The 20535-nt window shown below is 42.3% G+C and overlaps 1 protein-coding gene across 1 annotated transcript in view; it reads left to right on the top strand.

Moving 5' to 3' along the window:
- Positions 1-210: 210 nt before the first annotated feature.
- Positions 211-20535, top strand: part of CACNA1H (calcium voltage-gated channel subunit alpha1 H) — a 135441-nt gene continuing 115116 nt past the window's right edge. Inside the window, exons 1-3 of the mRNA XM_075285187.1 lie at positions 211-336; positions 8993-9126; positions 18983-19080. Coding sequence (XP_075141288.1) covers positions 244-336; positions 8993-9126; positions 18983-19080 — 325 coding nt within the window. The 5' untranslated portion in view covers positions 211-243. The remainder of the gene's footprint in view (positions 337-8992; positions 9127-18982; positions 19081-20535) is intronic.

The following is a 20535-nucleotide window of genomic DNA, read 5'->3' on the forward strand; positions in this document are numbered from 1 at the left end:
GGACATCAGTGAGGTCAATAATTTGAGGTAGAAAAGCTGGGTTGACAACAATCAATATGGCTGCCACTGCAGCTCCGGCACCCACCTTTCCCTGACTATAAAGTGTCAACCTGCCTAGTGATGTTTGTGCTATAGTGTACAAGTGTGATCTGTATCTATCTATGTGATGTTTTATACAAATTTTTCCACAATTTCCATTAATTTTCCTTAACTCGTTTCTCCACGTGGTTTGAGCACGTCAGCATGCTGGTCATTTTGCTGAATTGCGTCACCCTCGGAATGTTCCAGCCCTGTGAAGATGTGGAGTGTTTGTCAGAGAGATGCACAATCCTTGAGGTAAGATCACACTGTATATTTACCTGTAATCCTGAGTTGTATCCTGTATTATACTCCAGAGCTGCGCTCACTATTCTGCTGGTACAGTCACTGTGTACAGACATTACATTACTTATCCTGTATTATACTCCAGAGCTGCGCTCACTATTCTGCTGGTACAGTCACTGTGTACAGACATTACATTACTTATCCTGTATTATACTCCAGAGCTGCACTCACTATTCTGCTGGTACAGTCACTGTGTACATACATTACATTACTTATCCTGTATTATACTCCAGAGCTGCGCTCACTATTCTGCTGGTGCAGTCACTGTGTACATTCATTACATTACTTATCCTGTATTATACTCCAGAACTGCGCTCACTATTCTGCTGGTACAGTCACTGTGTACATACATTACATTACTTATCCTGTATTATACTCCAGAGCTGCGCTCACTATTCTGCTGGTGCAGTCACTGTGTACATACATTACATTACTTATCCTGTATTATACTCCAGAGCTGCGCTCACTATTCTGCTGGTACAGTCACTGTGTACATACATTACATTACTTATCCTGTATTATACTCCAGAGCTGTACTCACTATTCTGTTAGTACAGTCACTGTGTACATACATTACATTACTTATCCTGTATTATACTCCAGAGCTGCGCTCACTATTCTGCTGGTGCAGTCACTGTGTACATTCATTACATTACTTATCCTGTATTATACTCCAGAGCTGTACTCACTATTCTGTTAGTACAGTCACTGTGTACATACATTACATTACTTATCCTGTATTATACTCCAGAGCTGCGCTCACTATTCTGCTGGTGCAGTCACTGTGTACATACATTACATTACTTATCCTGTATTATACTCCAGAGCTGCGCTCGCTATTCTGCTGGTGCAGTCACTGTGTACATACATTACATTACTTATCCTGTATTATACTCCAGAGCTGCGCTCACTATTCTGCTGGTACAGTCACTGTGTACATACATTACATTACTTATCCTGTATTATACTCCAGAGCTGCGCTCACTATTCTGCTGGTACAGTCACTGTGTACATTCATTACATTACTTATCCTGTATACAACATGTATAATCACCTATCTATCTATCTATCTATCTATCTCCTATCTATCTATCTATCTATCTATCTATCTCCTATCTATCTATCTATCTATCTATCATCTCTCTCCTATCTATCTCCTATCTATCTATCTATCTATCTATCTATCTATCTATCTATCTATCTACCTCCTATCTATCTATCTATCTATCTATCTATCTCCTATCTATCTATCTATCTATCTATCTATCTATCTATCTATCTATCTATCTATCTCCTATCTATTATCTATCTATCTATCTCCTATCTATCTATCTATCTATCTATCTATCTATCTATCTATCTATCTCCTATCTATCTATCTATCTATCTACCTCCTATCTATCTATCTATCTATCTATCTATCTATCTATCTATCTCCTATCTATCTCCTATCTATTATCTATCTATCTCCTATCTATCTATCTATCTATCTATCTATCTATCTATCTATCTATCTATCTATCTCCTATCTATTATCTATCTATCTCCTATCTATCTCCTATCTATCTATCTATCTATCTATCTATCTATCTATCTATCTATCTATCTATCTATCTATCTCTCAGGTACACGTCTATGTCCTGTGGTTACACCTGCAGAATGTTCCGCTCTGACATAAATCTTTTGGGATCTTGTTGTATATTTAAATCCTATACAGAAATAGCCGCCTTGTATATTATTAACATCTCACAATCCTCTAGTCACAGCACAAGCAGCCCCGGTGCAGTCCGGACCTCTGGGGGAACAATTAAAGAAGAATAAAAAGTTTAACCTGTTCATCTCCAGTCTCTGCACTTCTATGAGACCACATATAGATGTAGCAGAGCTGACCACGCGTGTTCTCTGCAGTTCTCTGAGATGACGTACAGATGTAGCAGTGCTGACCTCACGCTGCTCCTGTCTTCTCTGCAGTCACATACTGTATGTCCCCTTTACCTTTTACTACCTTGTAAAGTGTCTCTGCAGTACGGTGATATAGTGACGGACATAATCCATATTCTCCTACATTATGGCAGCTCTCTGCGGACTCATATATTAAGGAGGTGACAGGGTCTTCATTTATTGGCGGACCGCGCCACAGAATCACAAGGAATATTCTTCATTGGCGACGCATCATTAAAGGGCAATTAAAGGGGATGTTTGCACGCTTGTAAATAAAGTTGATTGAATCTAGTGCTCCATAAATGGACTCTGCATACACTTACACTTTGTAACAAATCTACCCAGTAGGTTGTCCTCTGCTGCCGATCAGGGCTCTGGATAAGCTGAGTGTGAGATATAATATTGGTTGTCACCCAGCTGTGACTACCCCCAGGTGTATGATTACTTGGAGGTCCCCTTTAAGTGATGTGGGGCTGCAGTGGTATAAATATCAGGGGGCTTTGCCGCTCCTATCAATCTCACAGCTGCCTTGTTTGTGACTGTACGGGCAGCTCTGACTGCTGACTACTGGGGTGCATTGTGTAGTAATTAGACAGCGCCCCCTCACTCTCACTCCTGTTATTGTTTGTAACATGAGGTCAGGTTAAAAAAAACGCCATCCAGCCTTATGTTCCTGTCTGTCGCCTCCAAGTACAGATGTAGCAGAGCTGAATAACTATTCCGCTGTACAGCTTCATGCTCAGCTATGTTGCTCCTGACAAACTCAGTTCTGCTGCATATTATAATCCCAGTTTTCCCTAATCTAACCATTCCAGTTCCACTTCTGCTGTATCCTACAAACTCAGCCCTGCTACACTATCTGACAATCCCAGCTCTGCTAATCTATCAGCTGTTCATTCTGATCATTTCACCTCTGCTACATCTGCATCCTCTGTACCAGACCTTCATAGCACTACTAAAATTGGTCCTGCCATATAGAGCCAGATGTGATCATTATAATTACCCACGTCTAGACCAGATCTACTACCCCGTCCATTTTATCTATAACTATCACAGCTCTGCTACATCTCTAAGGTACATGACAATCCCAGCTCTCCTACACCAGCTTTCTTATATTACACAATTCCAGCTCTGCTGCATCTGACAACCTTATTTCTCTTCTGACAAATCTGCGGTCACTATTATATTTGTATTACACCAAAAAGTCCCGTTTTGCTACCTCTTATATCTACTGTACCTAACAAACCCAGCTCTACTACCTAGTTTTGCTGTAGTGGCAAAACTCAGCTCTGCTTATCAGTCTCACTCCCGCTGCATTTACTATTCTCTGCGCTGATAGGTTTGACAAACTCAGCTCTGCTACAATGACCATCCCATTTCTGATACATTTAACATTCCTAGCTCTGCGATAACAGACAAACTCAGCTCTGCAGATCTGACAGTACTAGTCTCTGTGCTGCCACATGTGACAACCTCAACTCTGCTACTCTGATCAACCAGTCTTTGATGCAGTTAACAGCCCTGGTAATGGAGAATCTCAGCTCTACATATCTGACATTCCAGCTGCATTTAATGTTTTCAGCTCTGCTACACGTGACACTCAGCTCTGCTACACGTGACACACTCAGCTCTGCTACACGTGACACACTCAGCTCTGCTACACGTGACACACTCAGCTCTGCTACACGTGACACACTCAGCTCTGCTACACGTGACACACTCAGCTCTGCTACACATGACACACTCGGCCCTGCTACATGTGACACTCAGCTCTGCTACGCTGACCATCCAATTTCTCATAGATCTATAAATCTTAGTTCTGTTGCTATAGAATAACTCAGCTCTGCATATCTGACAGCGTAATTCCTGCTGCATTTACTCTTCTAAGCTCTGCTACATATGACAAACCCAGCTCTGCTACTCTGACCATCCAATCATTCATATATCTAACAGCCCTAGATCTGCTGTAATGGAAAAACTAAGCTCCGCCTATCTGACAGTCTCATTCTTGCTGCACTTACTATTCTAAGCTCTGCTACACGTGACACACTCAGCTCTGCTACATCTGTACATTTCCTCTACTAATAAAGCGCCCGCATTGTAAATCTATAAATCAGTCCTGTAATCCATTGCGGGGTCCCGGAAGTTCAGCCTCGGCTCTTCGTGTCTACTGACTGGTATTCTGGGGCCAATTAAGTTGTCGTTGCGCTCCTCTTTCCGATTGTTAACACGTTCGCATTTTTCGCCGTTTTCTTGGCTGTCGTCACGCAGTACGACCGAGCTAAATATATTTCTGCTCTGAAAAAAAGAAAAACCAGAGCCGTGTAGGACAAAGGGAGCCGGGACTCCTGGCAGCCGCCTCGACAGTTCACATCACCGCGTGTTTATTGGCAGCCGCTTTAAGGAAGGATTAAAAGTTCACGTAAACAGCGGCAATCGTGGCGAAGAAAACACGGAAATATTGTTATTGTGCCGCATAAGGCCGCTGCCACTGTGCCCTCACATACCGCGCCACGGTTTCCAGTGTTACTATGTGTCAGTGTGTACTGTAATAATATAACCTAGCGGCACTTAAAGGGGAACTCCAGCTAAAATGGGGGGGCAAGTCTCATTGGTCAAGGTGGCGATAGAAAGTTCTAACCCCTTTGGCACCGCACAGAGATTTCCAGTGCTTAAATTGTGTTTTAGCAAAAGCCTCCTATAGATCAGTTCTGGGATATTGGACCAGAGATCTCTAAGGAGTGCCAAAGGGTGCGTTGCAGGCTACAAATCCCTGCTGAGGTTGCTCAACTTAATAGAAATCTCTGAGCAGTGCCAAAGGGTCCTGTTGCTTAATAAAGACCCGTCATTCGGGAAGTTGGTGGTTGTCCCAGATTACACAGAAATGTTACAACCTATTTAGGTCTCTGTAGATACATCAGACCCCTTTGGTACCGCATAGAGATTTCTGTTACTGGAAAACCAAATCAATGGATCTTAGCCCTGAAATCTCTGAGCAGAGCCAAAGGGGTCTGATCTATCTAAAGAGACCTAGATATAGGTGGGAAGATGAGATTTGTGACATGCGTATTCTGTGTCCACCGCTTATTTCCAGAATGATAGATCTCTACAAGACCTTTTAGCATGACTCAGATATTTCTATTACTTAAACAAACCATCAGTCAAATCAATACTAGGAATTCTAGTCTACTAACCCAGAAATCTCTAAGCCATGCCAAAGGGTGTGTGTAAGTGTGCAGTCTGAGGCCGCCTGTGACTTTTACTGAAGGAGCAAACCCTCTTGTCACTACGCAGAGATTTCTGACACTGGAAATGTACACATCATTCTCAGCAAAAGGCATATAAGATCAATGAGTCTTCACCCAGAAATGTCTAAGCAGTGCCAAAGGGGTCTGGTCTATCCATCAAGACCTAGATACAAGTGAGGAAATGTTATTTGTCAAGTGCATCATCGGAGGCCAGCACTAGGAATGCTAGGACTCTATTAAGAGATCAGACCCTTTGGAACTGCATAGAGATTGATCTGAGAGACCCTTGACATGACATCTGGGATGAGGAGATGATCCGTGAAGTGTGTACTCTGGGTCCACCACTCATTTCCAGTATGATACGGCCCTATAAAGAGACAAGACCCTTTGGCACTGCTTGGAGATTTCTATTACATAAATTCGACATACTATCATTCAAGCCAATACCAGTCTATCTAGTCTATTAGCCCAGAAATCTCTAAGCGGTGCAAAAGGGTGTGTTGAAATGTGTAATCTGCACCCCCACTAATATTCTGAATGATACTTTAGTTCTCTGTAGAAGACAAGACCCTTTGGCACTGCCATTGACTTCATTAACCCTTTGCTTAGAATGTTTTGTTGCCTTTTCAATAACAGAAATCTCTTAGCAGTGCCAAAGGGGTTTGAGCTTTTTCTATGAATCCATTGCGGTCACAGATCACATACTTCTCCAGCGGCATCTTTTCACTTGTATATAGCACACTATGGAGAGTCAAACCCTTTGGCACTGTTCAGAGATTTCAGATATGAATGGCCCTAAATACAAGTGAGAAGGCGAAATGTGTGACCTAGGACCCTCAGAACGAAATGGCTCTGTAGGAAGAGCGGACCCTTTGGCACTGCTTAGAGATTTCTGGGGTTGAGCCAAATCCAATGATTCTTTGCTTATAACATTTTACACCAGAAAACTGCATTAGAATAATAATAAATGTGTTAAGTGTTTGAGATCCGAAATCTCTGAGCGGTGCCAAAGGGATCTGATCTATAGAGGCCTAGATGCAAGTGAAAAATGACTTTGTTGAGTGTGTGATTTGGGACCACACTCAATGTCCTGAATGACGGACCTGTTAGGAGATCAGACCCTCTGGCACGGCGTGGAGATTGATCTGAACAACCTTCTGCTTAGAATTTTGAATATTGAATTTCCTGTAACAGAAATCTCTTAGCAGTGCCAAAGGGGTTTGAGCTTTCTATAGAAATCAGTAAACAATCTATGTATATTGGAGATTGTGTTCTGATCCCCCTTCTTTGGGGGAAGCCATTGTCCTTGCACGCCTCACTTCCTGAGCACTGTCTGCTATTTACACCCATAAATTCCTATAGACATTTATGAGACGTCCAGTCACCTCCATCCAAGGTCCGCGCCCGCCCCAGGTATAAAACCAGAAGTTACTGTAACAAGCTGTGACGTATTGATTTCCTATAATTCATACCGCCCTATAGTTATATATAGTGAGTGTGGCCCCCGGCATATAGAGGTCACATGGATACTTAGAATGTTCTTCATTACCCGTATTATCCCGTACGGTTGTGTAGGATTGTGAACCTTATCCGGGGCTCCCGCCATTCTCCGTCCATCCAGAGTGAGTCACTTACAATGTCACCTCATCCCGCTGACTAGCCGCCGGCGATGCTGGGGAATTACGGTATTACTACAGGAGGTAGCGCACCGCCGAGAAAGCCAATTGTAAATCGTCAAGTGGTCGAAACGCAAGTCTGTGAAACGGAGGCATTATAATGTGTAGGAAAAAATCAATGGGAGACTGGCAGCTAAGTATGCAAGGAGGGAAGGGAGTGGGTGGATGGATGGATAGATAGATAGATAGATAGATAGATAGATAGATAGATAGATAGATAGATAGATAGATAGATAGGAGATAGATAGATAGATAGGAGATAGATAGATAGATAGATAGATAGATAGATGATAGATAGATAGATAGATAGATAGATAGATAGATATATAGATATGAGATAAATAGATAGATAGATAGATAGATAGATAGATAGATAGATAGATAGGAGATAGATAGATAGATAGATAGATAGATAGATAAATAGATAGATAGATAGATAGGAGATAGATAGATAGATAGATAGATAGGAGATAGATAGATAGATAGATAGATAGATAGATAAATAGATAGATGATAGATAGATAGATAGATAGATAGATAGATGATAGATAGATAGATAGATAGATAGATAGATAGATAGGAGATAGATTAGATAGGAGATAGATAGATAGATATGAGATAGATAGATAGATAGATAGATAGATAGATAAATAGATAGATGATAGATAGATAGATAGATGATAGATAGATAGATAGATAGATAGATAGATAGATAGATAGATATGAGATAGATAGATAGATAGATAGATAGATAGATAGATAGATAGGAGATAGATTAGATAGATAGATGATAGATAGATAGATAGATAGATAGATAGGAGATAGATAGATAGATAGATAGATAGATAGATGATAGATAGATAGATAGATAGATAGATAGGAGATAGATTAGATAGATAGATAGATAGATAGATAGATAGATAGATAGATAGATGATAGATAGATAGATAGATAGATAGATAGATAGATAGGAGATAGATTAGATAGGAGATAGATAGATAGATAGATAGATAGATATAGACAGACAGAGACAGACAGATAGAAGATAGATAGATAGATAGATAGATAGATAGATAGAATATAGATAGATATGAGAGATAGATAGATAGATAGATAGATAGATAGATATAGACAGACAGACAGATAGAAGATAGATAGATAGATAGATAGATAGATAGATAGAAGATAGATAGATAGATAGATAGATAGATGGATGGATGGATGGATGGATAGATAGATAGATAGATAGATAGATAGATAGATAGATAGATAGATAGATAGAAGGGAGATAGATAGATAGATAGATAGATAGATAGATAGATAGATAGATAGATCGTAATTCTCATGGTTTCTAACAGGAGGACCATCACATTGATGTAATTTGGGTGGTCATAAACTTTTGGCCTCCCGGAGACAACCCCGATAGAAGATGTAAGAGGCACCGCAGCAGTTACTACATGGATTGTAAAGGGGATCTCAGACTACTCACAGGTTCTACTTATTTTCTTCTACACATTCATGTAGAACTTTTCTCGGTCCTTTCATGTTTTGTCCTCCCACCACCAGTACAGAAGATCTCATGAATCCAGCCAACATGGAGTGTGCGTATAGTTCTCTGCCTGCAGTGTGATGGGTGCAGTGGGCCGTGCAGGTGTATCAGTCTCATAGGAAATAACAAAAGTTGGTCTTCTAGAAGTAAATTGAATCAATGGTAATAAGGATTTGTCTTTTTTTCTGCCCCAGGCATTTGATGGCTTCATCTTCGCTTTCTTTGCGGTGGAAATGGTCATTAAGATGATAGCATTGGGCATCTTTGGGCAGAAGTGTTACCTGGGAGACACGTGGAACAGACTGGATTTTTTTATCGTCATGGCTGGGTGAGTAGTAAATTATGTCTGGGGGGCTTAAAGCTACTTCACTGCTATCATGTTGTAAATATCTCCTGGACATGGTGGAAAAAGGGTGATAGGGTCTAAACATAACCATACTCACTAAATATGTCACTGATCAGATTACACTGTGCACGGAAAACGATGACAATTGCCCCGAGCATATATGTAATACAGTTCTAATAACCAAGAGCTAGATATCTTTACTACAACAAAATTACCATAATATTGCACCTATAGGCAAATTAATGTACCAGTATATAACTACTATAATACTGCCCCCTATGTACAAGAATATAACTACTATAATACTGCCCCTATGTACAAGAATATAACTACTATAATACTGCTCCCTATGTATAAGAATATAACTACTATAATACTGCTCTTATATACAAGAATATAACTACTATAATACTACCTCCTATGTACAAGAATATAACTACTATAATACTGCTCCTATGTACAAGAATATAACTACTATAATACTGCCCCCTATGTACAAGAATATAACTACTATAATACTACCCCTTATATACAAGAATATAACTACTATAATACTGCTCCTATGTACAAGAATATAACTACTATAATACTGCCCCCTATGTACAAGAATATAACTACTATAATACTACTCCTATGTACAAGAATATAACTACTATAATACTGCTCCTATGGACAAAAATATAACTACTATAATACTACTCCTATGTACAAGAATATAACTACTATAATACTGCTCCTATGTACAAGAATATAACTACTATAATACTGCTCCTATGTACAAGAATATAACTACTATAATACTGCTCCTATGTACAAGAATATAACTACTATAATACTGCTCCCTATGTACAAGAATATAACTACTATAATACTACCTCCTATGTACAAGAATATAACTACTATAATACTGCTCCTATGTACAAGAATATAACTACTATAATACTGCCCCTATGTACAAGAATATAACTACTATAATACTACCTCCTATGTACAAGAATATAACTACTATAATACTGCCCCTATGTACAAGAATATAACTACTATAATACTACCTCCTATGTATAAGAATATAACTACTATAATACTGCTCCTATGTATAAGAATATAACTACTATAATACTACTCCTATGTATAAGAATATAACTACTATAATACTGCTCCTATGTACAAGAATATAACTACTATACTACTGCTCCTATGTACAAGAATATAACTACTATAATACTACTCCTATGTACAAGAATATAACTACTATAATACTGCCCTATGTACAAGAATATAACTACTATAATACTGCTCCTATGTACAAGAATATAACTACTATAATACTGCTCCTATGTACAAGAATATAACTACTATAATACTGCTCCTATGTACAAGAATATAACTACTATAATACTACTCCTATGTACAAGAATATAACTACTATAATACTGCCCTATGTACAAGAATATATCTACTATAATACTGCTCCTATGTACAAGAATATAACTACTATAATACTGCTCCCTATGTACAAGAATATAACTACTATAATACTACTCCTATGTATAAGAATATAACTACTATAATACTGCGCACCATATAGAATACTACTACTACTATATTATTGCAGTCTATTGAGTATTTTGGGCCGCTCCATATTGGTTTCTATGCCTCTCCCATCATGCTTTGCTGCGGTTTATAGTGTTAATAATCCATTTCATGATGTCTCTGCCGCTCTATTAGCTGACAGTTTCGTCACAGTGGGTAGAACAACAATATCTATAATATCATCTTGTGCTAGTGAGTTGTGACTGTTTGTTGTGTCCTGTCAATGGGAGATGTTAGAAGATTTTGGACTCCTGGAGACCTCTCGCTGTAGCCTCCGCTCGCCGCTCTTCCCCTCTCGTGCGGTGTATCACAGCAGCAGTTTTGGCACAGTTATCCTTTAATATTTCGCCAGCTCTGATGTTTGGCTCTATCAGGCTCTGCGGCCATTCCATCCAATGAGCGGTCTCATAGTTTGTGCTAATTTGTTTGTACGGTTCTCGTCCTCCTTATTGCTGCGGCCTCGCAGCTGCTTAGTCACCGAACCTCCTGTAAAGTCTGTTGTGTTTTTCTTTCTTAATTCCGACAGTAAATTCCAGGGAACGTTCTGATTGCCATAAGAGGACACGATGTCTGTGCCAGGAAGAGAGAGACAGGCAGGGAGAAGAGCGAACCGACCGGGGGAGTTGTTTATTACCGAGCTGCCATCCGGTTATGTAAAAAGCCATTACAAAAAAAATCCAAAAAATGTACAAAAATAGACAAAAACACGTAAAATACACAACAATCCACAAACACATATAAAAATACTCACACAATACACATAAAATGCACAAAATGTAGTAGAAAAACAACCCCCGCTGTGGATAACTATCTACCTAGGACCCAAATGGTCCATTTGTAGGGCTGGAAACCAGATTTGTAAGGATTGCCCAAAAATTGAGAACGACTTCTGTGTGGCCATAGATGCCCCTGTTCTCTACATGTGACGTTTGGGCTTTTGGCTTCCAGCCATAGTTGGCCATGTTGTAGTCACGAGACCTATCAGGCTGTACACAGAGGTTCAGTGTCACAATGAATCCCACCCCCGTGGTGTCCCCAATGGCCACTGCTCGCTTGAATGTGGATGATGAGAGGGCATTATACTCTGTTAGGGTTGAATTGGGGGCATTATACTGGAAGCATGGTAATGTGTGGGTGCGGAGGGCATTATACTATGTGGGGTGTGAGCTGCCTAGGGGTATTATACTTTGTGTGGGGGCATTGTAGTGTGTGGGGGCCAACTTGGTGGTATTATAATTTGTGGGGTCTGGGATGTGGGTAAAGCATTATACTGTGTGAGCATAGTACTGGTGGAAGCCACAATTGGACATTATACTGTGTGTGTGTGTGGGGACTGAAGGTACATTATACCATGTGATGGGCATTATACCATGTGATGGGCATTATACCATGAAGGGGGCATTATATTAGGTGGGCACTGAGCTGGGAGCATGGCATTGTGTGAGCGCTGAGGGCATTATACTATGTGGCGACTGAGCTGGAGGTGGGGTGTGAGTTGCCTAGGGGAATTATACTTTGTGGGGGCTGAGCTGGGGGCATTGTAGTGTGTGGGGGCCAACTTGGTGGTATTATAATTTGTGGGGTCTGGGATGTGGTCTAAGCATTATACTGTGTGGGTATAGTACTGGTGGGAGGTGGACATAATACTGTGTGGGGGGAGGGGGCTGAAAGTACATTATACCATGTGAAGGGCATTATATCATGAAGGTACCACTAGGGGGCATTATATTGTGTAGAGCAACTGAGAGGACAATATACTGTTTATGGGCATTAAGGAGAGCATTATACTATGTGGGGGCACTAAGAGGGCATTATACTGGGCATTATACCTACCAGCCTCCCTACAGTGAACCCCGTCTGGAAAATTCTACATAGGCCCTGGGACACCCATTCTATATACAGTCCTATGAAAAAGTTTGGGCACCCCTATTAATCTTAATCATTTTTAGTTCTAAATATTTTGGTGTTTGCAACAGCCATTTCAGTCTGATATATCTAATAACTGATGGACACAGTAATATTTCAGGATTGAAATGAGGTTTATTGTATTAACAGAAAATGTGCAATATGCATTAAACCAAAATTTGACCGGTGCAAAAGTATGGGCACCTCAACAGAAAAGTGACATTAATATTTAGTAGATCCTCCTTTTGCAGAGATAACAGCCTCTAGTCGCTTCCTGTAGCTTTTAATCAGTTCCTGGATCCTGGATGAAGGTATTTTGGAACATTTCTTTCTACAAAACAATTCAAGTTCAGTTAAGTTTGATGGTCGCCGAGCATGGACAGCCCGCTCTCAAAGTGATCTGAAAACAAAGATTGTTCAACATAGTTGTTCAGGGGAAAGATACAAAAAGTTGTCTCAGAGATTTAACCTGTCAGTTTCCACTGTGAGGAACATAGTAAGGAAATGGAAGACCACAGGGACAGTTCTTGTTAAGCCCAGAAGTGGCAGGCCAAGAAAAATATCAGAAACGCAGAGAAGAAGAATGGTGAGAACAGTCAAGGACAATCCACAGACCACCTCCAAAGAGCTGCAGCATCATCTTGCTGCAGATGGTGTCACTGTGCATCGGTCAACAATACAGCGCACTTTGCACAAGGAGAAGCTGTATGGGAGAGTGATGAGTAAGAAGCCGTTTCTGCAAGCACGCCACAAACAAAGTCGCCTGAGGGATGCAAAAGCACATTAGGACAAGCCAGCTTCATTTTGGAAGAAGGTCCTGTGGACTGATGAAACAAAGATTGAGTTGTTTGGTCATACAAAAAGGCGTTATGCATGGCGTCCAAAAAAACAAACAGCATTCCAAGAAAAACACTTGCTACCCACTGTAAAATTTGGTGGAGGTTCCATCATGCTTTGGGGCTGTGTGGCCAATGCCGGCATCGGGAATCTTGTTAAAGTTGAGGGTCGCATGGATTCCACTCAGTATCAGCAGATTCTTGAGAATAATGTTCAAGAATCAGTGACGAAGTTGAAGTTACGCCGGGGATGGATATTTCAGCAAGACAATGATCCAAAACACCGCTCCAAATCGACTCAGGCATTCATGCAGAGGAACAATTACAATGTTCTGGAATGGCCATCCCAGTCCCCAGACCTGAATATCATTGAACCTCTGTGGGATGATTGGAAGCGGGCTGTCCATGCTCGGCCACCATCAAACTGAACTGAATGCGAATTGTTTTGTAAAGAGGAATGGTCCAAAATCCCTTCATCCAGGATCCAGGAACTGATTAAAAGCTACAGGAAGTGACTAGAGGCTGTTATCTTTGCAAAAGGAGGATCTACTAAATATTAATGTCACTTTTCTGTTGAGGTGCCCATACTTTTGCACCGGTCAAATTTTGGTTTAATGCATATTGCACATTTTCTGTTAGTACAATAAACCTCATTTCAATCCTGAAATATTACTGTGTCCATCAGTTATTAGATATATCAAACTGAAATGGCTGCTGTAAACACCAAAATATTTAGAACTAAAAATGATTAAGATTAATAGGGGTGCCCAAACTTTTTCATAGGACTGTACATGTAGACACTCCCCCGCTTTACCCATTCATCTATCTTTCTGTCTTTCTGTTATCACAATCGCTCCATGTCTTCTGTATCTACTGACATAGTAATGGCCACATGACAATACACACATATATATATATATATATATATATATATATATATATATATATATATATGTATATATACACATTCTATGCAGATATAGCCCAGTTTGAAGGGTTCATATCCTTCTCCCATTTACAGCGCCCTCTTCTGGCTCTGGTTTTTGCTGGTTGCCCTCTATCGGCCATAGCCTGATGCACATAATGGAAATACCTTCTTTGTGGTGGGGCCTCGCCTGTCCAGACGTTGCGTGCACTCGTCACTATTCACACTGCACTTAAACAGAAAAGCAAGTTTCTAATTACTCAGCGAGCGCGGAGCTTGTCCAGCACATTGTGGGGTAATTGCAGATTCTAACAGCTCGAGCGTCAACATAATAAGTGGCTTGTTTTCTGCAATAAGTGGACTTGGAAATAATGCAGCTATTACCGGGATACGCTGATAAGCCGCCAGCACCAGAGCCCTGAATGCGCCGCTTTTCTTTGGCCTATTCACTTGGCTTTCATGAATTCATTACACTGAGCACACTGGCGTTAGGCAGGAGGCCACCGACTGGGAGATACAGGGGCATCTAGGTACCAAGCTGCCATAATCCTATTTAGTCAGTCATTGTAATACTGTATGGACCTGGGGTAACAGAGACGTGGAGACTTCCACTGACTTCCACAAGGCCAAAATACTCATCTCCTGCTGCCTCCAGTACAGAACTCCTGTCCTGGCACTGTCATCCTAACCTTGATATGAATAGCTACATGGTATCTGTCCCTACCTACTCCACTGCTGTGCTCCCTAATAATCTCAGGTCACTGCCTCCCACCAGATCAGCACACTCATCTCCTGCTGCATCACTGCCCCCACTGTCATCCTAGCCTAGCTCCAACTGATTGTAATAGTTTCCTTCTCTTCTACTCTATAGCTTTACTCTTACTGTTGTCACTATCTGGTCACTGCTTCCCACAAAATCAACAGGCCCATCTAATGCTGCTGTCATTGCCTTAGTTAGGAGTTCTATCTCTTCCTCCAGTGTGATCCTAGCCTTGATCTTAATGGTCACAATGTTTTCTATCCCTTCCTATTCCATAACTTCTCTCCCTGCCATTCTCAGGTCACTGCCTGTCACAAGATCAACACACTCATCTCTTGCTGCTATGATCATTGCCCTGGTTAGATTGGTTATATGTAGAGATGAGCGAGTACTGTTCGGATCAGCCGATCCGAACAGCACGCTCGCATAGAAATGAATGGACGTAGCCGGCCAACGTCAAAGCGGAAGTACCAGGTGCTTCCATTCATTTCTATGGAGCGTGCTGTTCGGATCGGCTGATCCGAACAGTACTCGCTCATCTCTAGTTATATGGTGTTCTCTTCTCCCACTATCAGCCTACCTTTGATCTGTAGGGTTACCACCTTTTCTATCCCCCAGCTAGTCCAACTTCACTACTTTCCTTCTGTCCCTTTTATCATTCCCTTGACCTGATTGGTTAGAATGTTCTGTCTCCACCCACTTCACCATTCCTCTCTGCTGACATCATCATTTCCTTGATTTGATTGGTTAGAATGTTCTGTCTCCACCCACTTTACTCCTCCTCCTGCTGACATCATCATTCCCTTGATTTGATTGGTTAGAATGTTCTGTCTCCACCCACTTCACTATTCCTCTCTATGGACGTCATCATTCCCTTTATTTGATTGGTTAGAATGTTCTGACTCCACCCACTTCACTACTCCTCTCTGCTGATGTCATCATTCCCTTGATCTGATTGGTTAGAATATTCTGTCTCCACCCACTTCACTATTCCTCTCTGCTGATGTCATCATTCCCTTGATCTGATTGGTAAGAATGTTCTGACTCCACCCACTTCACTACTTCTCTCCTGCTGACATCATCATTCCCTTGACCTGATTGGTTAGAATGTTCTGACTCCACCCACTTCACTACTCCTTTCTGCTGATGTCATCATTCCCTTGATCTGATTGGTTAGAATGTTCTGACTCCATCCGCTTCACTCCTCCTCTCTGCTGACATCATCATTCCTTTGATCTGATTGGCTATAGTATGATTTAGCTCCTCCTACTGTACACATATACTTTTTGGGCCCAAAGGGTAACAGGGGCCCAACACAACTCAGAGATAGAAGTTTTACATGTCCTGAGCTTCTTTGCCGCATTAAGCCATTGAGGCACAACCTGTAGCCAAAAGTTGGGGAGGGGGATACTGGTTAAGGACTATAAGCCCCCCTGCTACACTTAGGTGACCTTCCCCTTTAAGAATATACGTGCGGCCTCTACACCATGCACTATCTCTACAAGTTTACTGCCACAAAGTAAAGTTTTCTTAAGTCTTCAGAAAAATCTTCTTCCCATATCCCCAGAAATGAGGACACACGGATACCAGGCGAAAAAAAAGAATCACTTCCCCAGAAGAGCGCGCAGAATGGCAATCAGCCGTGAGAGCGAACGCCGCACCGCCGCCGGAGCAGAAAATAACCACAATAGCTTGATTGCTGAGACGTATAGAACAAGGCAGGGAATCAATACAATGCACATCTAGATATATATTGGGAAATAATACCCCTCATTATGTGCGAGCCGCCCGAGTGCCATTCACCGTCATTATACCATTGTCAAGGCAGCAACATATGCTGTAGTGCTGTACAATTACTGCCTGGTGACTGCGGTATGGGATATAGAGAGCATGGGTGGTAGCAAGTGCTTATATCCAGAGGTGTAGACGGGAGCGCCTGGGTCTCTAAAATGTCACAGAACATACCTGCTGATTCTGCTAGGGGGGCACCATGTCTGTCACTGGTATAATGGCAGTATACAGGCTCTGTTATGGGGGAACTGTACGAGCTTTACTATGGAGTAATAGTGCAAGTTCTGATATGGGGGAACTGAGTAGTCTTTTTTATGGGGGAACTGTATTGGCTTTGTTATGGAGTAACAGTGCAGGTTTTGATATGGGGGAACTGTTTTGCATCTGGTTTGGAGGAACTGAACTGACTTTTTTACAGGGGTACTGTGCAGGTTTATGGAGGAACTGTGTAGGCTATGTTATGGGGTACTGTACTGGCTCTGTAATGTAGGGACCATGCAGGATCTGTTATGGAGGAACTGTACTGGCTCTAATATACACATTGTGCTGGCTCTGTTATGGAGGCACTGTGGCTGTCACCGATATGATGCCATTGCAGCGGCTCTGTTATGGAGGCACTGTGGCTGTCACCGATATGATGCCATTGCAGCGGCTCTGTTATGGAGGCACTGTGGCTGTCACCGATATGATGCCATTGTGCTGGCTCTGTTATGGAGGCACTGTGGCTGTCACCGATATGATGCCATTGCAGCGGCTCTGTTATGGAGGCACTGTGGCTGTCACCGATATGATGCCATTGCGCTGGCACTGTTATGGAGGCACTGTTGCTGTCACCGATATGATGCCATTGCGCTGGCTCTGTTATGGAGGCACTGTGGCTGTCACCGATATGATGCCATTGTGCTGGCTCTGTTATGGAGGCACTGTGGCTGTCACCGATATGATGCCATTGCAGCGGCTCTGTTATGGAGGCACTGTGGCTGTCACCGATATGATGCCATTGTGCTGGCTCTGTTATGGAGGCACTGTGGCTGTCACCGATATGATGCCATTGCAGCGGCTCTGTTATGGAGGCACTGTGGCTGTCACCGATATGATGCCATTGTGCTGGCACTGTTATGGAGGCACTGTTGCTGTCACCGATATGATGCCATTGCGCTGGCTCTGTTATGGAGGCACTGTGGCTGTCACCGATATAATGCCATTGCGCTGGCACTGTTATGGAGGCACTGTTGCTGTCACCGATATGATGCCATTGCGCTGGCACTGTTATGGAGGCACTGTTGCTGTCACCGATATGATGCCATTGCGCTGGCTCTGTTATGGAGGCACTGTGGCTGTCACCGATATGATGCCATTGTGCTGGCTCTGTTATGGAGGCACTGTGGCTGTCACCGATATAATGCCATTGCGCTGGCACTGTTATGGAGGCACTGTTGCTGTCACCGATATGATGCCATTGCGCTGGCACTGTTATGGAGGCACTGTTGCTGTCACCGATATGATGCCATTGCGCTGGCTCTGTTATGGAGGCACTGTTGCTGTCACCGATATGATGCCATTGCGCTGGCTCTGTTATGGAGGCACTGTGGCTGTCACCGATATGATGCCATTGCACCGGCTCTGTTATGGAGGCACTGTGGCTGTCACCGATATGATGCCATTGCACCGGCTCTGTTATGGAGGCACTGTGGCTGTCACCGATATGATGCCATTGTGCTGGCACTGTTATGGAGCTGCTGTGGCAGACTTTATTATGAGGCCACTGAAGCTGTCGCTGGTCTGGGGACACTTACTAGACTTGCTATTCGGACATTGTGGTTGGTTGTATTGTGGGGGTGCTGTGTACGTCACTGTTATAAGCCCCCTAGGGCTGCTCTTGTTATGAGGACACTATGACATATAGATAGGTGGTGAGTTACCATATTTAACTGTTTGAGTTCTGTAACCATAATGTGTCTAGATTGCTAGTTATTACGTGAGGTTACTGTACAGGATGACCATTGACCTTTGCTCTCTTCCTCCTAGGATGATGGAATACTCTCTGGACGGACACAACGTCAGCCTGTCTGCCATCCGTACTGTCCGAGTTTTAAGGCCGCTAAGAGCCATTAATAGAGTCCCAAGTAAGTGCAATGTCACTGTTTATATATTTAAAGGGCACTTACCCCTTAAAATACAAGTATCAAAGCTGCTGTGGGCCCAGGGAACAAGGGGCCAGTGCTATATACTATACACCATGTGATATGTATTCACAGCTCTAGGAAATGTAAGTAGTAATGGAACATGGGAAGGGGTTACTACTAGGGCTGCCTGTGGGGATTCTTAAAGGGAATCTCCCCTTTTTACCCCCTGTGTCTGATTAATGTGTTAATATACTTTTATAATAGCTGAAACTCAATTATTCTGATACAGAGCTCCAAATCCCCTGCATAAGACAGTTATTAACATTAAAATGTTTGCTATCTTCAGCCACCACTAGAGGGAGCTTACTGCATACTGTTTATACATTGAACTCTATGATAAAACTGTATGCAGGAAACTCCAGCGGCTCCCCCTAGTGGTGGCCATAGGCAACTATAATTTTTTTCAATAAAATCTATCTTTGCAGGTGAATTTGAGCTCTGACCACTATATAGATTATACTCCACACTATAATATTCTTGTTAAAGGGGATGTCCTCTCATTAGAAAGGACCAAACTGATTACAAGGTGTCCCTCTGGGCCTCTAAAGCTTCAGTGGTCAGCTGTACTACATAGGGTAACTCAACAGTAGGTGTTCAATTTCCCTATAGTGTCCCCACAGGGGAAGTGAAGTATAACACGGATCCCATTGAAATCAGAATGTCTGTGCTGGAAGTTTTAAAGAGGACTTTTCATGTCTTCAGGCACGTCTTGCTTTATATACCACAACGGCTTTCCTGTTATGTGCCCCAGAGCAAGAGATATCAATGCTGTTACCGATATCTCTTCAATGTCAAAAGGGCGTTCTTAACAGTCTTGTCGGTCTCTGAGGAACTCCCTTCCTGACAGCACTATCCATAGCCCTGTACTGTCAGAGGGAGCATTTTTTACCACCCAGCGATGACGCTAAGCTGTGAAGAACGCCCCCCATACTAGTCTATGAATGAGTACAGTCAGGGGGGCGTTCCTCACAGGTTAGCGTCATCGCTATGCAGTAAGGAACGCCCCCTCTGACAGTACAGGGCTATGGACAGTACTGTCAGAAGGGCGTTCCTCACAGCCCAGCAAGACTGTCAGGAACCTGCTTCTGACAGTGAACAGATTTTGGTAACGGCACCGATATATCTCTTGCCCCGGGTCACATAATGGGAAAGTTGACAGTGCGCTGAATTCAGCGCACTGTCGGCGTTCTAGCGGTATATAAAACCGCATATGCCCAGGGACATGAAAGGTCCTCTTTAAGTCCTCCAAAGTGTTGCATGCTCTTTGTAACCTCTTTAAAGGGAGTCTCTCACCAGAACCTGACCCATTTACTCAGACACACAGAAGGATAGGGCAGGGTCTCCTGAATCAGACAGTGTTTCCCCCTTGTAAATCGCTGCCTCTGTTGTCAAGAT

This window comes from Leptodactylus fuscus, chromosome 8, assembly GCF_031893055.1.
Source record: "Leptodactylus fuscus isolate aLepFus1 chromosome 8, aLepFus1.hap2, whole genome shotgun sequence".
Classification (NCBI taxonomy): Eukaryota; Metazoa; Chordata; class Amphibia; order Anura; family Leptodactylidae; genus Leptodactylus; species Leptodactylus fuscus.